Genomic DNA, 23,930 nt, shown 5'->3' with positions numbered 1-23,930 from the left:
GTTCATCGTCTGGCAGCGTTCCGGCTGTTAGGAAGACCCCGAGGGTCGACTTTCCAGATCGTGTTTTGTTCGAGTACGATGGACCGACTCCGCTTATCTACGCTCCGCAGCGATGCGCAGAGCTAGTCAGTCAGATCAAATGCGGTCCAAAACCTTTTCCGCCGTTTGCTGACTTGATTTTTAAAGATGAGTATATCGACTCTGCTCGTACTAAATTGTTGGTAAGTAGTTTGCCAGATTCTTTCATTTCCTTTTCTGCATTATCTGTTTTTCCTTCTTTCTCCTTATTCAAATGCTCTGGTTCTGTGTCTCGTAGAGCGACGGAGTCTCGAACTATGTCATCGAGAAATATGACTCTGCGCTGAAAGAAGCTCTTGCCGAGTCTGAGGAGCTGAAGAAGAAAGTCTTGTGCAAGAGTAGACTTCTCCATTGTAGAAGGGCGGAATGGCAAGAGGAGTTTGAAAGGATGGCAGTGAAGCGAGATCGTGCGGTCGCTCGGAGGAAGGCCCACCAGAAACAAGCTGACGCAGCCGAGGAGGAGCTTTCCGTTGCTCGCTCTTCTATTGAGATTCTGGAGCGTCGAAAGGGGGAGCTTATGGAGGAGTTGGGGGTGAAGACTGCGGAGTTTAAGAAAGAGTTGGACCGTCTTAGGGATTCTCGTGTTTACGAGGTCACGAAAGAGAGGGTGAGGGTCGAGACCGAAATGATCGTGAAATCCAACAAGCATTTTGCCAACTTGCGCGAATGGTGGACTCGCTACGGGCCTTTCGACACGGCGCGGTTACTTCAAAGTCAAGCGTTTGGGACTAAGAACTGTCTCGAGGCTCTAAGGGCTGGCAGTCGCAACATTCCGCAGGAGACCATCGATATGTTCGTCGCCCGCGAGAAGCAGTTCAAAGAAGAAGCTACGAAGCTCAATCCGGGCGAGATTCCTTCGGCTGACTTGGCTCTCTCTCCGCTTCGACTTGATTCCCAATTCGTCGACATCCGAGCCTTCGTGGGTCTTGATCCACATGGATCCAACGCTGACTTGATCGATCCGCGGGCTGCCGTGGTACTCCGGAGTTCCGCTAATCCTTCTGCAGCCTCGACTGCTCCGTCTCGTTCCGAGGGAGAAGAATCATTGAGAACTGACGCGCCGGCTCGCTCTTCTGACGTTGCTTGCAAAGGAGCAAAACCTGCTGAGGGCGAAGTTGAGAAGGAAGTTCTTGATATTTCCGATTCTTCTGCCTCGAACCCTGAAGGCAACCAGGGCGACAAGTCGGACAATGATGTGGGCGAGGAAGTTAGCAAGGATCCTGTTGGTGAGATGACTGATCCCGCAACTCGCCATTCGGAGAGCCAGCTTGAGGTTAATGAAGATGGAGCGACGACTCGGATCGAGGATGCTGGTGCGAGTCAGTTGGTGCGTGCTGATCTTTATGAGCAGTCTCTCGACGGTGGAAGTCTCGTGCAGGAGCAGGTCGAAAACCCAGGAGAATAACCCTGTTGTCTTATCTTTTTCCTTTAGTTGTTTTGATGTTTATGACTTGACCCATTGTGGCCTTTTGTTTGCTTAAGACTCTATCTTTTATTATGCATTCGTCGTACTTGTTTCCATTCTCGCATCAATTTTCGTTTCTTCGATATATCCTGAGGTTGCGAGAAGGCATAGACTCTGTGCTGACTTTTTAGGAAAACCCAGTAGTCGTCTTACTTGTCAATGCTTGTAGAGTGCTTGATTTGCTTCGTACCGAGACAAAGTTCATAGTTTACTTTTTACGTTGTCTCGTGCAAGCTGATAAACCGTTGTTTCTTAATCGAGTGTTCGTTTGACTGCTTTCAAGTTCCTTCGCTCGATGTCTTTATCTATATTGATTAGATAGAAATCGAATTTGGGTAACTCTAGGCCGTAGAACATTTTAATGGTGACGGTTCTTTAACCCGTTCTCAAAGTAATTCCTAAGTTTTTGGTTGGCCAAACCTTTCTTAGTGAATTATGAGATGGATAAGAGTCATCATTTCGAGAGTATCGGTTTGATACCGTGATACGACCGGATTCCCGTGAGTATGTGTCTGATCAGGACGCACTCGACTGTGGGGTGCGAGTACCGGTACATGTGTTTTGAGATGCCTGAGCGAGCTCACGTAGGTATCGCATGAATTGTACGATATCTCGGGGAAATGCGTTTCCTCGGGGAAGTGTTTGGTTTTGTTTTGTTATAGCTGGACCTGTTAAAGCTGCCTACGTACCTCCTTTGGAGAGGATCAAGCCATTCGTAGTTCTTTGTTTTCCGAGTGAAAGTAGCCGAGAGCATTCACTCGGTCCGAGTAAAAGTGACTGAGAGCTCATTTACTCGGTTTTTTTTTGTCGCGTCTTCCTTTAGTTATGGAAGAAACATAGATCCTTCGAGTTCCAAGATCTTGGTACCGCTTCGCCTGTCGAAGTCTCGAGACGATAGACACCGGGCTTTACGACCTCGATGATCTTGTAAGGTCCTTCCCAGTTTGCACCAAGTTTTCCAGCCTTCCACTCTTTGGTGTTTTCGAACACCTTTCGCAGGACCAGATTTCCTAATTCGAGGGGGCGCGACTTAACCTTCTTGGTGTAGTAGCTTTCAATCTGGTGCTGGTAGTTCTGAATACGAAGTAGTGCTTGGTCGCGTCTCTCCTCGATGTCGTCCAAAACGTCAAGGAGCATGGCTTGATTAAGCTCTACATTATGCGGCATTTTGGAACGACGTAGACTCGTCACATTTACTTCAGCAGGAGCCATTGCTTCGACTCCATAAGCCATCGAGAAGGGAGTAGCTTTTGTCGCTCCGCGGGGTGTCGTTCGATGGGACCAAAGGACTCCGTCCAGTTCGTCGGCCCAGCATCCTTTTTTCAAGTCTAGTCGCTTCTTGAGTCCGTCGATGATCGTCTTGTTTGTTGACTCGGCTTGACCGTTGCTTTGCGGGTTCCTTGGTGTGGACATGTTGAGTCGAATCCTCCATCTGTCGCAGAACTCCTTGAAGTTGTGGGAGATGAATTGGGACCCATTATCCGTGATTCTCTTATAAGGGAGTCCGTGTCTACAGATGATGTTTTTCCAGACGAACTTCTGCACTTCCTTGTCAGTAATGCTAGCATATGCTTCTGCTTCCACCCATTTAGTGAAGTAATCCGTTAAGACCAGGATGAACCTTTTCTGTCGAGAGCTCGGCATTGGCCCGATGATATCCATTCCCCATCGCATGAAGGGGTATGGCGCCGTTAAGGTGTGCAGTAACTCCATCGGACTATGGATGGTCGAGGCGTGTCGTTGGAACTTGTCGCAGTCTGTCCTTGGCGTAAGATTCGCAGTCTGCGTTCATAGTTGGCCAGTAGAAGCCTAGCTTTTCACCTTCAATGCGAGAGCTCGTCCTCCTGAATGATTTCCTGCTGCCCCTTCATGTGTTTCGGCCATGACTAGTCTCGTCTCATCTCCAGAGATACACCTAAGGAGTACCTTCGTTGCGGTCCATCGATGGAGTGCCCCATCCAGAACAACATAATGTGCACTTCGTCGTTTGAGTCGTCGTGCTTCCCATTTTTCAGTGGGTAACACTCCGTTGGATAGGTACTCGGTGAATTCTGTTCGCCAGTCGTTGAGTTGCTCCTCCGTTGCGCGAGATTCCTCTTCATCGATGTCCATGTCGTCGGTAATAGATGCTACTACGGGGAGTTGTTCCGTCTCCGAGCTGATGCTTGGCTTCTCCATCCTGTGTATTGGTATTATCCTTTTCACTTGATCATGTATCTACTTCCGAGGGCTGCGAGGGCATCTGCACACACGTTCTCTCCGCGAGGAACCTTTGTTATCTCAAAGAACTTGAAATCTTGCGTAAGATCTTTAACGAGTGTTAAGTAGGCATCCATCCTCTCATTTCTGACATCATATTCTCCGAGAAACTGACTTACCACGAGTTGGGAGTCACAATATGCGCTGACTCGTTTAGCCTTTACTTCCTTTGCGAGACGAAGGCCTGCGATGAGGGACTTGTATTCGGCTTCATTGTTGGACGCGGCGAAACCAAAACTGAACAACTGTCGGATTAGTTCACCTGTTGGGGACTGGAGCTGTACGCCTGCCCCGGAACCTTTGTTCGTAGATGATCCGTCTACGTGCAGTATCCAATTCAGACTAGGGAGTGCGAGATCTTGTTCTAACTCTGGTGTCAGCTCGATTAAGAAATCATCGAGAACTTGCGACTTAGCTGATGTTCGATTCTTGTACACGATGTCGTGTTCACTCAGCTCTACTGCCCATTTGGTCAACCTTCCTGATTGATTGGTGTTTTGCATTACCGTTCGTAGGGGCTGAGTTTCCTTGCCGAGGTGATAACAGCGAGAGCCATCTTTTCTAAGGTTGGATACCTTGTCTCTGGTTCAATCATTCGCTTACTTATGTAGAAAATGGGCTTCTGTTCGCCTCGGTCTTCTCGTATAAGGACGCTGCTGACTGCCGAAGAGGTTACGGCAATATATAAAGATAGGGTATCCCCAACTTCGGGTTTTGACAGAACCGGAGTCGTCGTGAGGTAGTGCTTACGTTGATTGAACGCTTCTTCGCATCTTTCGTCCCATGCAAAACGTTTGTTTCCTCGCAGGAGTTCGTAGAACGGGAAGCACTTGTCTGTCGATCGTGAGATAAACCTGTTAAGTGCTGCGATCCTTCCGGTTAGACGCTGAACCTCGCGGGTGTTCTTCGGACTTGGGAGATCGAGGATTGCTGTTATTTGCTTCGGGTTTGCTTTGATGCCTCGCTGAGTAACAATGTACCCTAAGAATTCTCCTGACGTGATGCCAAAGGTGCACTTTGCTGGATTGAGCTTCATACCGTACGCGTTCAACGTCTTGAAGCAATCTCGCAAATGGTCCAGATGATCTTTGGCATGCAGTGATTTGACCAGCATGTCATCAATGTAAACCTCCATTGTGTTGCCAAGTTTATCGGCGAACATTTTATTGACCAAACGCTGGTAGGTTGCTCCTGCGTTCTTCAAGCCAAAAGGCATGACCTTGTAGCAGTACGTCCCCCTATCTGTTATGAATGCTGTCTTCTCGCGATCGTGCTCATGCATCATGATTTGGTTGTATCCCGAGAAGGCGTCCATGAAGGTCAGAAGTTCGTTACCGGCGGTCGACTCGACCAAGCGATCGATATGCGGGAGAGGGTAGCTGTCTTTTGGACATGCTTTGTTCAAATCCGTGAAGTCAACACAGATGCGCCACTTCCCGTTTTTCTTCTTGACGACGACAAGATTAGCTAACCATTCCGGGTATCATACTTCGGTTATGAACCCGGCGTCGAGCAACCTATCAACTTCTTCATTTACGGCTTTAGACCGTTCGGGTCCGAGCTTACGCCTCTTCTGCAGGATGGGTTTGTACGTCGGGTCAACGTTCAGTTCGTGGGATGTTACTGCAGGATCTATCCCTTTCATATCAGAAGTTTCCCATGCGAATGTCGAAGCGTTTTCTTTAAGGAAAGAGATGATCTGCGACAGCATTTCATCAGAGAGATAGGCGCCTATGCGTGCGATCTTTGATATGTCGGCTTCATCGATGGGCTCCTCGCGAATTTCCTCCTTTTGAGGATAGATTTTATGAATTGGTTTGTTGACCGCGCTGACATTGGAGGTTGACTGTTGTAACTTGACCACAGCAATAAGCAGCTCTCTCGCAGCCCGTTGATCTCCGCGGATTGTCCATATTGCGCCGTCTTTTCCAGGAAATTTAACGCACTGATGATATGTAGAGGGAATAGCCTTCATTGAGTGTAGCCAGGGGGTGCCAAGGATGGCGTTGTACGGTGCCTTTGCCCGGACAACGGAGAACTTAACTGTGCGGGTAACGTCGCCTGGGTAGACTAGGAGACGTATTGTGCCGATCATCTGCTCTGAAGAACCGTTAAACCCTGTGAGAGTACGCGAAGAAGGCTTCATGTCGCGTAGGTCAATCCCCATTTTGTCGAGTGTGTCCCGAAAGATTAGGTCGACCGAGCTGCCAGTATCAATGAGAACCTTTGTAACCTGGCACTCATCAATTCCAATGTCGATGAACAGCGGATCATTGTGCGGCATACTAACTCCACGAGTGTCGACTGCCGAGAAAGAGATTTGGTAGTCAGTTTCTACTTGTGAAGGCCAGTTTTGCACAGTGACGGCTTGTCGTCTGTAATCTTTGACTGCTCTCACCGAGTTCCCGCAAGGAGGCAATCCACCCATTATGACGTTGAGGTGGGGGACGTTCGTAGCCTTCAGCAGTTCCTGTTGCGCTTGTCGCTTGGCTTCGAGGCATGGTCGCAAATCTTGTCGCTTGGGCTGACTGAGCTTAGTGCATAAATCTTCCACTTTAGAGTTGAAATGGTCACGTAGATCTGCGGGCAAGGCTCTCAACCTTGTGGTCGTGCTGTCACGGGCAGTCTTCTTCGCTTTAGACTCGTCAAGGGATATCCGAAGATCTGTTGTGCTCTCATCCCCCGTTGCGGCTTTTCGCTTCAAGAACGTACGCAGGTCCTTAGACTGCGTTTTATTATTCAACTCTTCGCGCAGATCTCGTTGTTGTGACGGTGCTTCATCATCGGAGGAATCAGCCTGTTGAGAGAGGATTACTTCTACTCGTCGTCTGTTTTTAGGTGGTTCATCATCAGTTGATTCACCTTCGAGGTTGAGATTATTGACCGCGGGTCTCTCGGGACTGGTTCTTTCTCCTATCTGAAGGGCTTTTTCTTGAGATTTCTGAGTCTATTTTTCTTTGTTCTTGCTCCAGCTCTTATTGTTTTTCGGCTTCTGTGGAGACTCGATCTCATCTTACCGCTTTCGATGGACTTAAGGAAATGCCCGTATAAGACCTTGCAATCCCTCGTATCATGTGATTTGACCTCGTGATAAGAACACCAATTACTTGGTTCGCCTGTAGTCGAGCCTGTTGGTTCGGGGGAACTGGATTTCTTCTGATTGGTGTCGCGGTCCCAATGGTTCCACCCCTTTTCGCGCACTGTAGTGGCAGATCCCGACGATTTGCCGTCGTCTATAGCGTTCATATAGCCTTTCTTCTGGTTAGGCTTGCCTCCTGCTGAATGTTGGCGTGGTTCTTGACGAGCGTCGTTTGTCCGGGCAGGAGTCTGTTTCCCTGCCAATTATCTGGCTACCTTGGCTCTGGTATCTTCCTCCATCCGAATGAAATTGTTGGAACGAGCTATGGCATCCGGTACTGACCTTCTCGGATGTCGATAAAGATCAGCGCGAAATGGCGACTTAATATGGAGAGTGTTCATCAATGACTCCACAGCTATGTGGTCTGGCACGTCGACTTTCGAGACGATGGATTTGAACTTTTCCATAAAATCTCTTAAGCTCTGCCCGTTCGCGTGGTTGAGGTTCCAAAGATCTGTAGAGGTGGCTTCTTGGCGAGTGAACATGATATAGTTTTTGAGGAAAGCCGCTGAGAGGTCGTGAAAACTATCGACGGAGTCCTCCTGAAGGCCGGTAAACCAGTTAAGAGCAATACCTTCTAGGGTTTCGACGAAAAGTTGACAAAAGCCAGTGTCTTTTTCCTCGTCAGAAAGGTTTGCGCGTCGCATCGCGATGTTGAAGGATGTGACGTGAGCAGAAGGGTCGGATACACCGTCGAAGGTTGGGAGACGGAGCTTTTCCATCTTCCGGAGACGGACCTTCGTTATCTTTTCGGTGAACGGAGTTCGGAGAGATTCTGCTAGGACTCGCTCGATCTGAGGTGCGGATGTGGTGACGTGATGAATATTGGAGCTTATATCCAGTACCGACTGTTTCAACGCGGCGAGCTCGTTTATCGTCTGCACGTCAAGAGTTGTGGGAGTTTGAGCGACGTCGTTAACGGTGACATCCTGGTTAGCCGTTTGTGTTGGTGCTGCTCCGGTCGCTCTTTCTGTGCTAACCAGATGTCTTCGGTATTGCGCCGTCGAGGCTTCCACGTTTGCGGCAAGGTGGGCTAAGATCTTCGCAAGCGCCGCGATTTGGTCGGTCGTTGCTTTCTGGGCTGCGTCTTGTTGCGCAAGACGTGCCATTATCGTCTCTATTGAAGCGGGTTGGAGTGGTGTCAGAGTCACAGGGAAGGACGCCGGCGTTACTTCGATTGCTTCACGGTCTTCCCCAGAGGAAGAGCCGTCGTTACTCGTCGCCATTATGTCGACGCTACTTTGTTAGAACCCCCACGGTGGGCGCCAACTGTTTCAACGGGAAACGGTACAGAATGAGAGAACGTTCGGTTTTAAGGTGGGTTTAAGCAAAGACGTCTTATTAATGGTCAAGAGAGTGTTTCGTAGGTTACAAGGAAAGGAAATGCGTAAAGAGAAAGGTGCCGGAGCCTCAAGGGCTTTTCCGGAGAGACTACAACAAGACGAAGCAACAAAGATAAAAACCCTAATCTAGCCGTCTCAGTGTGTATCAGTGATTTTGGATCCTCTCTTCGTTGCCTTTCCTCTCCCTTTTATAGCTGACCTCACGCTCTCCCGTGACCTAGTTTGCGTCGTCGTAATGGGCTTTTAACTCGCTGGGCCGAGAAGCCCACATCATTACGCCGAATCATTCCCTCGGGGTTCGACCGTTCAAGGCTTCGCTCCGAGTCATCCTTATGCTTCATATGGGCTAGTCCATCTGTCTTTTGGGCCTTTAGAGATGGTCGAATCTACCATCTACAACAATCACAAGGTTAGATTACAAAACAAGAATCAGTTCACATTGCATGGCCGGATCTAATCTAGTCAAGAACAATCATCAAAAATGTTAAGTCTGACCCCTTTAAAAAGAGATCCAAATACCAAATAAAATTCATGATAAATCATGACAATTCAGAAGAAAAATATTCCCATAATCAGATTCAAAAGAACCAGCTCAGATCATAGTGATCTCGGCCATGAACAGCCCACACAAGAACAAGGGACTTTCATCGGGATTTGATCAGGCCAAAGCCTTAAGATCGATGGATCCTTCCCTGTAATATCATAAAACAATCCATAGCACAATATATATGAAGAAACAGAGTAGAAGAAGTCAGAGTAAGGAGTGGCCAATCGATCCAAACCGGCCAGACTCACACGGCCATCATCCGCGGCCTTGTCCGGTTACTCTTGGCCACACCTCTCACCTTAGGAGTTCGGTCTCCAGAGGCGACTTCCTTCTCTTTCTCCTTTGCCTTCTCCTTGTCTTTCTGCCTCAAATCCATCCTCTCGTCACACGCCCAAACACACCAGGAACACTCAAGAACAATCTCTTGGATCGAAACGGTCAATCCAAGGTTTGTGTCTCTCCTTCTCTCTTCCATTTTCTCTGTGTTTCTCTCTGTGTGAAAATGAATAAAAATCGACCAGAATGGCAGAAATGAGAGAGAGAGAGGATGACTTAAACTGCCCTCAACCGCCTGAGCGAGCAGTTACCAAGAATCACACCCCTTCTTCCCAAAACCGTCCCATAACCGCCCATTGGCGGTTTCTCCCCTTTTCTTCTTTTGACAAATCGATCACTGAGCCTCAGCTCACACTCTGGAAATTTGCCCACTTCCTGTCCCAAGCCTAAGACCAATTTGGTCGAACCGTCCTGCACTCGGACCATCGGCTCGCCCAGTAACCGTCCCGGACTCGTCCACACTGATCCGAACCATAACGCACCGTTCCACTGGATTGAGCTGACCTCCAGCTGTTCCCAGCTGAGTGAGCTAGTCCACCAGCTCCCGTGAGCTGAACAGATCATGGTGAACTGAATACCAGCTAAACCGAGCTGATTGAACTCAACCCAACACTCGTCCAGCTGCCTAAACACTCACTCAACTCCTTTAACCTTGGTTCCATCGTATCCTGGTTATGTCTCAGCTGACTGATGCCCTTAACCTTCATTCAGGGCCATGATACGCTTGTCTCAAGGTCCAATGACCTGACTGGTGCGTCTCCCCGCACCATGGCCCGTCCGGCCGATCCTATCTACGATCGGGGACATGACAGTCCGTGTGTGTCCGTGTGTGTACGTTAGCACACACAGAACGTCTGTAGCTGTCCATCAGTAAACATATCAGCACGCTGGCCCTTCCCGTAGACTGCTCTGGTGATTTTGGCCCATGTGGGCTGTCTGTTTAGTACACACAGGACGTCCGTGGGTGTCCGTCAGCACACACAATACGTCAGTGTGTGTCCGTTAGGACACACAGGATGTCCGTGGCTGTTCATGTGTGTTCGTGTGTGTTCGTCAGCACACACATGACGTCCGTGGCTGTCCATCAGTACACATATCAGCACGTTGGTCCTTGGACTCAGCACGCTGACTCTTCTCGTGGACTGCTCGGGTGATTTTGGCCCACTTGGGCTGTCTTTTCAGTACACATAGGACGTCTGCGGGTGTCCGCCAGCACACACATTACGTCTGTGGCTGTCCGTGTGTGTCCGTCTGTGTCCGTCAGCACACACAGAATGTCCGTGGCTGTCCATCAGTACACATATCAGCACGCTGGTCCTTGGACTCAACACGCTGGCCATTCCTGTGGTCTGTTCGGGTGATTTTGGCCCACGTGGGCTGTCTGTTCAGTACACTCAGGACTTCTGTCGATGTCCGCCAGCACACACAGGACGTTCGTGGCTGTCCGTCAGCACACACAGGAGGTCCGTGGCTGTCCGTGTGTGTCCGTCAGAACACACAGGACATCAGTGGCTGTCCATCAGTACACATATCAGCACGCTGGTCCTTGGACTCAGCACACTGGCCCTTCCCGTGGACGGTTTTGGTGATTTTGGCCCACCCGGGCTGTCTGTTCATTACACACAGGACATATGTGGGTGTCCGTCAACACAAACAGGATGTCCGTATGTGTCCGTCAGCACACACAGGACGTCCATGTGTGTCCGTCAGCACACACAGGACGTCCGTGTGTGTCCGTCAGCACACACAGGACGTCTGTGACTGTCCATCAGTACAAATATCAGCACGCTGGTCCTTGGACTCAGCACGCTGGCCCTTCCTGTGGACGGTTTGGGTGATTATGGCCAACGTGGGCTGTCTGTTCATTACACACAGGACATCTGTGGGTGTCCGTCAGCACACACAGGACGTCCGTGTGTGTCCGTCAGCCCACATAGGACGTCCGTGTGTGTCTGTCAGCACACACATGACATCCGTTGCTGTCCGTGTTCGTCCGTCAGAACACACAGGACGTCTGTGGCAGTCCATCAGTACACATATCAGCACGTTGGGCTTTGGACTCAGCATGCTGACCCTTCCTGTGGACTGTTCGTGTGATTTTGGCCCACTTGGGCTGTCTGTTCAGTACACACAGGACGTCTGTGGGTGTCCGCCAGCACACACAGGACGTCTGTGGCTGTCCTTGTGTGTCCGTGTGTGTCCGTCAATACACACAGGACGTCCGTGGCTGTCCATCAGTACATATATCAGCACGTTGGTCCTTGGACTCAGCATGCTGACCCTTCCCGTGGACTGTTCGGGTGATTTTGGCCCACGTGGGCTGTCTGTTCAGTACACACAGGACGTCCGTGGCTGTCTGTCAGCACACACAGGGCGTCCGTGGCTGTTCGTGTGTGTCCGTGTGTGTCCATATGTGTCCATCAGCACACACAGGACATCAGTGGCTGTTCATCAGTACACATATCAGCACGCTGGTCCTTGGACTCAGCACGCTGGCCCTTCCTGTGGACTGTTTGGTTGATTTTTGTAAGACCCGATCCCGGCCGACTAGGCCGCGGGCGATGCCTCACGTCGCTCGGTCCATATACTGACCGAACCTCTAAAAATTTTACCCTTTATTTAAAAACATCGCCCATAGGCGAGGGCTAACTCAGATCTTAGCTCACGACTACCTTAGTCATTCCCTAGCTTAGATCATTTCAACTTATGCACAGCGGAATAACATCTATCATTCATTGGACTAAATCCAATCTAATACTTGTCCGGTCGAATCACCTCAGCTAATGGTTAGTATACTCAACTACCAGCTAGCTCCAAGGTTGATTCTGAACACGAACCAAGTCATACAAATCTGAGGTTCCGTTTCCCTAACCATTCTATCTAGATCTATGCAACATTGCTAGATCATACCTTCGCCACATCCACGGAGCTTGTTAGCTCATCGGCCCAGCTAGTCTAGCTGAATGAACTCATAGACCAGCTGATCGATCTGTCACACTCGAACTGAGCTAGGACTGAGCTATGGCCAGCTGCCATATACGGTGTCCAGCTCCTTTACACACACAAAACAACTCCCTTAGGTACTTAGTCATTCAGCGAATCATCCCCACTGACTTAAGTAACCCTTGAGAAGTCTTCAAACAGCTAAGGACATGCATTTGGCCCTTCCCGGCTCATGCTTCATTCAACATCCTTTAGCTTATCAGCTTATGATACAAAGTCCAGCTCATGGACTAACAATGCCCAACAGATCCTGAGTCAATCAACCAACCACCCCACATGACCCAGAACTGATGAGTCTTCACACGTACCTAACCGGCCATGGAACCGTGTCCCAACGAAGCCGATCAGTCCTCCTCTTACCACTGGTGCATCCTTTGATCAATCAGATCAGACACCTTGATCCATCATCTATGGATCAGGTCGTCCATCCTTACCCATGATCAGATCACACACGGCCTTCCTTGAATAATAACACCCAAGCTCAGTACATATGGTCCACGCCATCAAGTACTAGCTATACTCTTATTCATGGCTTGCTGCTTGTTCCAAACATATTGGACCTTGCAATCCACATGGTTCCTCTAATACCAGGACCCCCATGTGTCTCTTCCATGAGTCGGATTAATGGTTCACACATGACCAAACCCAACACAACTCCATCAGATAAGCATCAATATGCTCTCAGGTACAAAAATGACCTCTTCCAAATATGCTCCAAAAACTAATTAAAATTCATGATAATTCATGATAATTCCCAACTAAGAGAATGCCATAACCAGAATTTGCAGAACCGGCCTCGATCCTATAGATCTCGGCCAAATCAGCTAAACCGGCCAAAACTGGACATCATCAAATCAATTCCTAAAAATTGATTCAAATACAGGAAATCTCATGATAATTCATAACTAAGAGATTCCCATAATCAGATTCCAAAGAATCGACCCAGACCATATAGATCCTGATCATGAACAGCCCGGCCAAGGCCTTGGGCACCATTCCTGAACCGGCCAAGGCCTTGGTTCAGTGCCATCAGGCCTGATCCAACAGACTACACCATAAACATTTCTAATACATATATAGTCCTCAAGGACGTGCCATACTTGGCCATGATCAATTCCACAGTCAACAGAATTGTAATTCAAAGGTAATCATAAAACCGGTTACCTTATACATGATCTGATTAGATCATGTGCCTTTCCTTATTATGTTCGGCCATGCTCCTCCAGTGCACGCCTCTATCAACCCTTATCACATACCTCCTGTATTGATAAGATCCATTCATGGGTCGCACCCCTGATCCCTTCCATGGAACTTCCATGAAACCAGTTTCTACACTGCATCCACCTTCAAGGCTATTCATGCCATTGTGAGGGAAGTCCGGCCTTCTCCCTTCTCTCCTGGGTATTTGCGTGTGTTCCCAAGATACAGAGGAAGCCTAGGACGTGTTCATCAGTGGTGAAAACATACCACAGGGTCGTTCATAACTCCCCTTGCACTTCCATGAAACTGCCTTTCTACACACATCTGCCCTTAAGGCTGTCTTGGCCTTTGGGAATGAATTCCGGTCATCAACCTTCTCTCCTCACCATTTTCGTGTGTTCTCAGGCCCTGGAGGATTCTTTGGGTGATAAAATCACGGATCAAAAGCCACCAGAAAGTCGTTCATAACTTTCCCCCTTGATCTCTCCCAAAACTGCCTCTTTATGGCCTTCACACCACCATGGGTCTTGGATTGGGAATCCGACCAACTCTCTGTCTTTTCTCTGTGTTTCTTTGTGTTTCAGGGTGTAGTAGGAAGCCCTGGCGTGCCTGCAAAGGCACGGACTTGCCTGCCTTTTATAGAAGAAGGGGCAGTTACCTTTCCAAAGGTTGCACCCTTTCGGTATCATTTCTGGCCATTGATTTAATCAATGGTCCAGATCACACCCTTTCGCCTCTGGCAGTTACCAGACGTCCTGGAACTGTCAAACCACTCCTGGACATGTCCAAAACAAGCCCACACGGATTGCCCAAGCTCCTGGCTCAATCCCAAGAGCCAACCAGCCCATCGGCACACACGGGTCACCCACATGGCCCGGCCACTGTCCAGACCCGGCCCAACTGCCCATGACTTGAACACTCAGTCCAGCTGAGTTGAGCTGATCCCCAGATGTCCCAGCTGAGTGAGCTGATCCCCAGATGTCCCAGCTGAGTGAGCTAGACCATCCAGCTCAGGGAGCTGACCTACACTTCAGTGAGCTACATCGAGCTGCACTACACTTCACCTAGCTGGTCGAGCATGCTTACTGCATCGCCCAGCTGTTATACACTGTGTCCCGCTTGCTTCCTTTATCTTCTTCAATCCTTCTAAGTCCCTTGGTCTATTTCCAGACCTAGACTTAGTTCTCCCATGATCCATTCTGATCACTCACTTCATCGAGCTTCCCCAGATCTCGTCCAGCTACCAGCTGGCTTGTCCAGCTCCTTTGAGCTTGCCTCTGCCTTATTTTGGTTAAGTTCCAGCTACCTGATTCCCTTAACCACGTTTTGGACCATGACACACTTGTCTTTAGGTCATGTGACCTTACTGGTGCGTCTCCTCGCACTAAGGTCTGTCCGGACGATCCTATCCAGGATCGGGGATGCTACAAGTTTCCCCCACTTAGAATGGATTCGTCCTCGAATCCGGTGGTGCTGACGCCCTGCCTCAAGACTAAGGTTCCAATCAAACTCTTTGCATCTGGAACATGGAGCATGCTCGTTTGGTTCTTCCAAACCAATTCATTGCATCTCCCTCCTTGTTCCTTCTCACTGATCACGTCTTGATCATCATATATACATGTCTCCCCCACTTGATAGAGATTTAACCCAAAATCTTATCAAGTGGTCCATCAAGCACCCATACAAGGACATGACTGGTGTCACTGACCCAACTCTCCAAGTTGCGGTCCATGTAGACACCAAGTCCATATCTCTCTTTAGAATTTCGTCTACTCTAGACTTCATTCTTTTTCAGATCTTAGTCCACGACTAGATCAAATTCAGTCCCTAGGAACATACTGCGTACTCAAGTCTTAGTAGATTCAACCAATCTCTAAGCCACTCGATGCACCAGCCAAGTCCTAGCGAACATGTTCCAATCTTTAGGCTGATCACTCTACCATGAGTCCTAACAGATTGTTTTGTTCCCTTAAGTCCTTCCCATACAATAAGGTTTATGATTCCAGCCACCAATTACTGGATCATTCCTTAACCGGCCACAGCCTCTCCCAGCTTGGGCATATTGCGACCTCAGTCCATACTAGACTAGACCGCCTCATCTTGACTCCGTCCATTACTGGACTTCGTCATAATCCAATCCTGGTCCTTTCATGGACTCGATCACATTCCGGTCCTGGTCCACTCAGGGACTCAACCATTTTCAACCCGACCATAGGCCTATCTCCGAATAGGTCGTCATGTGATCCTTGTCCCTTACTGGACTTGATCATTCTTATTCCAACTTTAGGTCAATATCCGAGTTGGTTGTGCTGCGATCCTCATCCCTCATTGGACTTGATCGACTTCAGCTCGGCCATCTCGGCAGGAGCAATACAATAGGGAATTTTGGATATTGGGGCCGTCCCAGGTTCCAGTTCTATTATGAATGGGTCCGACCTATCAGGGGGAATGCCCTGTAGTGACCTAAACACATCATGGAACTCTCGGACCAGCGGTATTCCCTCCAGGTCACCACCCCCTACGACCTCCTTAGTGGCGATTGTGGCCAGATAGCTTCACAACCCTTCCTCAGCATCCTCTTAACATGGATTGCTGACACCACCAAGCATCCAGAGATCGGACGTATACCTTGGAACCTGATCGGAGATCCACACCCACTCTCAAACTGCACGCGCTCCCGGTGACAGTCAAGAGTGGCCCGATTCTTTCCAAGCCAGTCCACGCCTATCACATCGTGATTCTCAAGGCGGACAACAATCAGATCCGCAGGCATTACCCTGTCTATGATCAACAATCAGATCCGCAGGCATTACCCTGTCTGTGATCAATAACGGGATGTCTCTAACCAGCCCTAGTGAATCCATCACCTGCCAACTGGCCGCATTCACTATGACAAGACAATCCCATGTTCCCATCTGGAACAATCCCTTTCCGACCATTCCTGGACTCACAACACTATGTGTAGTTCCAGTATCGAAAAGTACGTGTGTTTCCACACAACCGATCATTAAGTACTTAGATGAGTAGGATCTCAGTTTGATCACACATTTGGAAAACGTCCCATACCATTCTCCAAAGCATCACACTTCTGTGAACTTCCCATACCATTCACAAAGGTATTTATAGTATACCTCAATCCTCATCATACTAAGATACTTAACATCGTGTTTCCCATTTCCTCCTGAATTGATCCATTCCATTCACTCAATCTTAAGAAATCCTACCTTGACTTAAACTGAGTCCAAGATGATCCATCTGATCACAAGCCCACTCATGTACTAGCCAAGTAGCGTCTCACTTAGACCAACATGAACACCGCATATGCTCACTTGTTTAGAACGGCCACCAGGGAATAACACTGACCTCCAAGAGAGTGCTGCACGTTCTTTCAACCTAAGCCACTCTCTGGTCCATGTTACTTCCCTTGCCCAGGTCGTCCATACAAAGATCTTGCATTGCATCCATCGTCCAATCCGTCTATTATTTCCAAATAACTAGATAACAAACCTTTCTGTTTTCAGGGTCATGCCCTTGGAGAGTGCATCTTGGCTAAGCCGGCTCATCTTGGAACTTTCCCGTTCACAAGCATGAAACCCAATCTTACCTCAACTCTCGCTTGGCTCACCAACGCTAAGGTTCCAAGTCATCATAGTTTTCAGAAATAATTTCGGTTAGGAACTCAACATCCTTGAGCACTGTCCATAACAGGATCAAGCATGCTCTGATACCAACTTGTAAGACCCGATCCCGGCCGACTAGGCCGCGGTCGATGCCTCACGTCGCTCGGTCCATATACTGACCGAACCTCTAAAAATTTCACCCTTTATTTAAAAACTTCGCCCATAGGTGAGGGCTAACTCAGATCTTAGCTCAAGACTACCTTAGTCATTCCCTAACTTAGATCATTTCAACTTATGCACAGCAGAATAACATCTATCATCCATTGGACTAAATCCAATCTAATACTTGTCCGGTCGAATCACCTCAGCTAATGGTTAGTATACTCAACTACCAGCTAGCTCCAAGGTTGATTCTGAAGATGAACCAAGTCATACAAATCTGAGGTTCTGTTTCCCTAACCATTCTATCTAGATCTATGCAACATTGCTAAATCATACCTTCGCCACATCCACGGAGCTTGTTAGCTCATCGGCCCAGCTACTCTAGCTGAATGAACTTATAGACCAGCTGATCGAGCTGTCACACTCGAACTGAGCAAGGCCCGAGCTATGGCCAGCTGCCATTTACTGCGTCCAGCTCCTTTACACACACAAAACAACTCCCTTAGGTACTTAGTCATTCAGCCAATCATCCCCACTGACTTAAGTAACCCTTGAGAAGTCTTCAAACAGCTAAGGACATGCATTTGGCCCTTCCCGGCTCATGCTTCATTCAACATCCTTTAGCTTATCAGCTTATGATACAAAGTCCAGCTCATGGACTAACAATGCCCAACAGATCCTGAGTCAATCAACCAACCACCCCACATGACCCAGAACTGATGAGTCTTCACACGTACCTAACCGGCCATGGAACCGTGTCCCAACGAAGCCGATCAGTCCTCCTCTTACTACCGGTGCATCCTTTGATCAATCAGATCAGACACCTTGATCCATCAACTATGGATCAGGTCGTCCATCCTTACCCATGATCAGATCACACACGGCCTTCCTTGAATAATAACACCCAAGCTCAGTACTTATGGTCCACGCCATCAAGTACTAGCTATACTCTTATTCATGGCTTGCTGCTGGTTCCAAACATATTGGACCTTGCAATCCACATGGTTCCTCTAATACCAGGACCCCCATGTGTCTCTTCCATGAGTCGGATTAATGGTTCACACATGACCAAACCCAACACAACTCCATCAGATAAGCATCAATATGCTCTCAGGTACAAAAATGACCTCTTCCAAATATGCTCCAAAAACTAATTAAAATTCATGATAATTCATGATAATTCCCAACTAAGAGAATGCCATAATCAGAATTTGCAGAACCGGCCTCGATCCTATAGATCTCGGCCAAAATCAGCTAAACCGGCCAAAACTGGACATCATCAAATCAATTCCTAAAAATTGATTCAAATACAGGAAAACTCATGATAATTAATAACTAAGAGATTCCCATAATCAGATTTCAAAGAATCGACCCAGACCATATAGATCCTGATCATGAACAGCCCGGCCAAGGCCTTGGGCACCATTCCTCAACCGGCCAAGGCCTTGGTTCAGTGCCGTCAGGCCTGATCCAACAGACTACACCATAAACATTCCTAATATATATATAGTCCTCAAGGACGTGCCATACTTGGCCATGATCAATTCCACAGTCAACAGAATTGTAATTCAAAGGTAATCATAAAACCGGTTACCTTATACATGATCTGATTAGATCATGTGCCTTTCCTTATTATGTTCGGCTATGCTCCTCCAGTGCACGCCTCTATCAAACCTTATAACATACCTCCTGTATTGATAAGATCCATTCATGGGTCGCACCCCTGATCCCTTCCATGGAACTTCCATGAAACCAGTTTCTACACTGCATCCACCTTCAAGGCTATTCATGCCATTGTGAGGGAAGTCCGGCCTTCTCCCTTCTCTCCTGGGTATTTGCGTGTGTTCCCAAGATACAGAGGAAGCCTAGGACGTGTTCATCAGTGGTGAAAACCTACCACAGGGTCGTTCATAACTCCCCTTGCACTTCCATGAAACTGCCTTTCTACACACATCTGCCCTTAAGGCTGTCTTGGCCTTTGGGAATGAATTCCGGTCATCTACCTTCTCTCCTCACCATTTGCGTGTGTTCTCAGGCCCTGGAGGATGCTTTGGGTGATAAAATCACGGATCAAAAGCCACCAGAAAGTCGTTTATAACTTTCCCCCTTGATCTCTCCCAAAACTGCCTCTTTATGGCCTTCACACCACCATGGGTCTTGGATTGGGAATCCGACCAACTCTCTGTCTTTTCTCTGTGTTTCTTTGTGTTTCAGGGTGTAGGAGGAAGCCGTGGCGTGCCTGCAAAGGCACGGACTTGCCTGCCTTTTATAGAAGAAGGGGCAGTTACCTTTCCAAAGGTTGCACCCTTTCGGTATCATTTCTAGCCATTGATTTAATCAATGGTCCAGATCACACCCTTTCGCCTCTGGCAGTTACCAGACGTCCTGGAACTGTCAAACAAATCCTGGACATGTCCAAAACAAGCCCACACGGATTGCCCAAGCTCCTGGCTCAATCCCAAGAGCCAACCAGCCCATCGGCACACACGGGTCGCCCACATGGCCCTGCCACTGTCCAGACCCGGCCCAACTGCCCATGACTTGAACACTCAGTCCAGCTGAGTTGAGCTGATGCCCAGCTGTCCCAGCTGAGTGAGCTAGACCATCCAGCTCAGGGAGCTGACCTACACTTCAGTGAGCTACATCGAGCTGCACTACACTTCACCTAGCTGGTCGAGTATGCTTACTGCATCGCTCAGCTGTTATACACTATGTCCCACTTGCTTCCTTTATCTTCTTCAATCCTTCTAAGTCCCTTGGTCTATTTCCAGACGTAGACTTAGTTCTCCCATGATCCATTCTGATCACTCACTTCATCGAGCTTCCCCAGATCTCGTCCAGCTACCAGCTCGCTTGTCCAGCTCCTTTGAGCTTGCCTCTGCCTTATTTTGGTTAAGTTCCAGCTACCTGATTCCCTTAACCACGTTTTGGACCATGACACACTTGTCTTTAGGTCATGTGACCTTACTGGTGCGTCTCCTCGCACTAAGGTCTGTCCGGACGATCCTATCCAGGATCGGGGATGCTACAATTTTGGCACACGTGGGCTATCTGTTCAGTACAAACATGACGTCTGTGGGTGTCCGTCAGCACACACAGGACGTCAGTGTGTGTCCGTCAGCACAGACAGGACGTCCGTGTGTGTCCGTCAGCACACACAGGATGTTCGTGTGTGTCCGTCAGCACACACAGGACATCCGTGGCTGTCCGTGTGTGTCCGTTAGCACAGACAGGACGTCTGTGGCAGTCCATCAGTACACATATCAGCATGTTGGGCCTTGGACTCAGCATGCTGACCCTTCCTGTGGACTGTTCGGGTTATTTTGGCCAACTTGGGCTGTCTGTTCAGTACACACATGACGTCCGTGGGTGTCGGCCAACAAACACAGGATGTCCGTGTGTGTCTGTGTTTGTCCGTGTGTGTCCGTCACCACACACAGGACGTCCGTGGCTGTCCGTCAGCACACACAGGATGTCCGTGGCTGTCCGTGTTTGTTTGTGTGTGTTCGTCAGCACACACATGACGTCCGTGGCTAACCATCAGTACACATATCAGCATGTTGGTCCTTGGACTCAGCAGGCTGACCCTTCCCGTGGACTGCTCGGGTGATTTTGCCCCAGTTGGGCTGTCTTTTCAGTACACACAGGACGTCTGTGGGTGTCCGCCAGCACACACATTACGTCTGTGGCTGTCCGTGTGTGTCCGTATTTGTCAGTCTGTGTCCGTCAGCACACACAGAACGTCCGTGGCTGTCCATCAGTACACATATCAGCATGCTGGTCCTTGGACTCAGCACGCTGGCCATTCCCGTGGTCTGTTCGGATGATTTTGGCCCACATGGGCTGTCTGTTCAGTACACACAGGACGTCCGTGGCTGTCCGCCAGCACACACAGGACGTTCGTGGCTGTCCGTCAGCACACACAGGAAGTCCGTGGCTGTCCGTGTGTGTCCGTGTGTGTCTGTCAGCACCCACAGGACATCAGTGGATGTCCATCAGTACACATATCAGCACGATGGTCCTTGGACTCAGCAAGCTGGACCTTCCTGTGGACGGTTTGGGTGATTTTGGCCCACGTGGGCTGTCTGTTCATTACACACAGGACATATGTGGGTGTCCGTCAGCACACACAGGAAGTCCGTCTGTGTCCGTCAGCACACACAGGACGTCCATGTGTGCCCGTCAGCACACACAGGACGTCCGTGGCTGTCCGTCAGCACACATAGGACGACTGTGGCTGTCCGTGTGTGTCCGTCAGTACACACATGACGTATGTGGGTGTCCGTCAGCACACACAGGACGTCCGTGTGTGTCCGTCAGCACACACAGGACGTCCGTGTGTGTCCATCAGCACACACAGGACGTTTGTGGCAGTCCATCAGTACACATATCAGCACTTGGGCCTTGGACTCAGCATGCTGACCCTTCCTGTGGACTGTTCGGGTTATTTTGGCCCACTTGGGCTGTCTGTTCAGTACACACATGACGTCCGTGGGTGTCCACCAACACACACAGGATGTCTGTGGCTGTCCGTCAGCACACACAGGACGTCTGTTGCTGTCCGTGTGTGTCCGTCAGCACACACAGGACGTCAGTGGCTGTCCAACAGTACACATATCAGCATGCTGGTCCCTTAACTCAGCACGCTGGCCCTTCCCGTGGACTGTTCGGGTGATTTTGGCCCACGGGGGCTGTTTGTTCAGTACACACAGGACGTCCGTGTGTGTCCGTCAGCACACACAGAACGTCCGTGGCTGTCCGTGTGTGTCCGTCAGCACACACAGGAAGTCCGTGGCAGTCCATCAGTACTAGCACGTTGGGCCTTGCACTCAGCACGCTGGCCCTTCCTGTGGACTGTTCGGGTGATTTTGGCCCACTTGGGCTGTCTGTTCAGTACACACATGACGCCCGTGGGTGTCCGCCAGCACACACAGTGTCACGCCCCCAATCCTGAATAGGATTGTTGGGACGGCCATGGTTCGAGGAAACGTACAAGCCAGTCTTAGGACATCAAGGCAAGCGTTCCATGGTCGAGAAAAAAGGTTAAGGACATAAGGAAACTTAGACTTAACCTTATACAAGCTAAGAGACAGCTAGGACGAGTAAGACGGTAACTGGACGAAGTGGATGAGTAGCTCGGCCAGCTCAATGAAGCTAGGTTCAGTTCACTCCAGCTCAGTCCCTACTAAGTCAGCTCCACTAGCTGGATTACTAGCTCACTCAGCTGGGGCAGCTGAGAGTCAGCTCATCTCAGCTAGACGGACTTTCCGGGCTTTAGGCCGATGGTCCGGGTCCGGGTCAGTGGCGGGCTGTGAGGTCCGGCCATGAGGCCATGGGCTGTTGGGTCTTAGGACAAATCCGTTGGCTAAGTCCAGGAGGCTTGGGGCGTGGGTTGGGCTTGTGGCCGACCCCAAACCCAATCAGAAAGGGCGAAGGGATGCAAGTGGCCGAAAGGGGACAACCCTTGGCCGATGATGCCCATTCGCTTGCAAGTCATGCCTGTTCGTGGGGCAAGACTTACCCCCTCGTTTTCTATAAATATGGGGGCTCTCTGGTCGATTTCATTATCCAATTCCAGAGTAAAATACTCAGAGAAAACCGTAGAGAGAAAAAAAGAGAGAAAGAGAGAGTTCCGGCCAAGAGAAAGGCCGAGTGTGGTGGTGTTGTGTTCCGGCGACTCTGATCGTTTGGGAACTAACTCCGGTCAAGAATGGGAGATCAAGACAAGGAGAAGAGCATGGAGAACCTAGACGTGGTTCACAAGGTATGTGATGGGCCGTGGCTCCATCAGACCGAACGGACGGTCCATGCGACCGCACCGCGGCTCTGCTCGGTTCCTAAGTCCCATCCGGCTCTCCTTATCTGTTTCAATTTGTTTCTCTTCTCTTCTCTCTGGTTAAACACGAAAGGTTGTGTTGGTTGAGTCCAAGGGACACGTCCCTAGGCTTTGGCCGAATATAATCAAACCGCTAGCCTAGACACGGGTCGGTTAGTGGGATGATCCGATCGCACCAAGACTGGGCGGTTAGGAAGAACGGTTGGGAATGACCCAAAGGGCACGAGTTGTCAAGAGTCACGAGTGTCCAAGAGGCACGAATGGCCAAAGGGTACATGTTCCAAACGGTGTCTTTTGGGACAGGTTAGGACCGATCCATATGGATCAGCCTATGGCTTGTCTAGTCAGGACAAGGTCACGGTTTGTCTAAGCAAAGGTTGAATCGCAAGGTCTGACCGGTTGCTAAGCCTTCCGGATTAGGCTTGAGGCTTACTCGGCCGATTGGATCCAGGCCAAAGGCCGGATCAGGCAAGGGAGTTCATTGGGCCATCGAGCCGGACTCCATTGGCCGGTCGCACCTAGATTCTATCCGGTTAGACGGATTGGTCTTTGGGGACGATCCGGATCTGTTCGTGTGTTCTGTTTATCTATTCTGGACTATCTATCTGATTCTAAGTCAAGGGGTGGTTGGTTGAATGACTTAGGATACGGTAGGTAGGTTCATACGTTTTATGATTATGTTGACTGAGGTTTATCTATGTTCTAGGAACCAAGCCAAGCATTGTAGAATCAATCCATTATATTCTCGGTTATGATTAATGCTTATATGGTTGTGGTTTCAGGAACTAAGGATGGTTCTGGTCAAGCCAAGGAGCCGTGAAGGCTCGGTCAGTGAGAGGCTGTGTAACGTGTGGTTAGATGAAACTAGGGATGAACTAGTGATTGTCTATGAGACTGTTAAGAAGTTGTGTATTGAATCTCATGTTTCTAAGTAATACAAAG

The 23,930-nt window shown here is 49.3% G+C and overlaps 1 protein-coding gene across 1 annotated transcript; it reads right to left on the bottom strand.

Moving 5' to 3' along the window:
- Positions 1–7,144: 7,144 nt before the first annotated feature.
- On the bottom strand, positions 7,145–8,167 carry LOC106423428. Its single transcript, XM_013864200.1, has one exon. It carries the CDS (start codon positions 8,165–8,167, stop codon positions 7,145–7,147), a length of 1,023 nt encoding a protein of 340 aa, XP_013719654.1.
- Between the last annotated feature and the right edge of the window lie 15,763 nt (positions 8,168–23,930).

This window comes from Brassica napus, unplaced genomic scaffold, assembly GCF_020379485.1.
Source record: "Brassica napus cultivar Da-Ae unplaced genomic scaffold, Da-Ae ScsIHWf_272;HRSCAF=449, whole genome shotgun sequence".
NCBI classification, from domain to species: domain Eukaryota; kingdom Viridiplantae; phylum Streptophyta; class Magnoliopsida; order Brassicales; family Brassicaceae; genus Brassica; species Brassica napus.
Note: the sequence above shows the minus strand (reverse complement) of the source record. Positions and strands in the feature narration are given on the sequence as shown.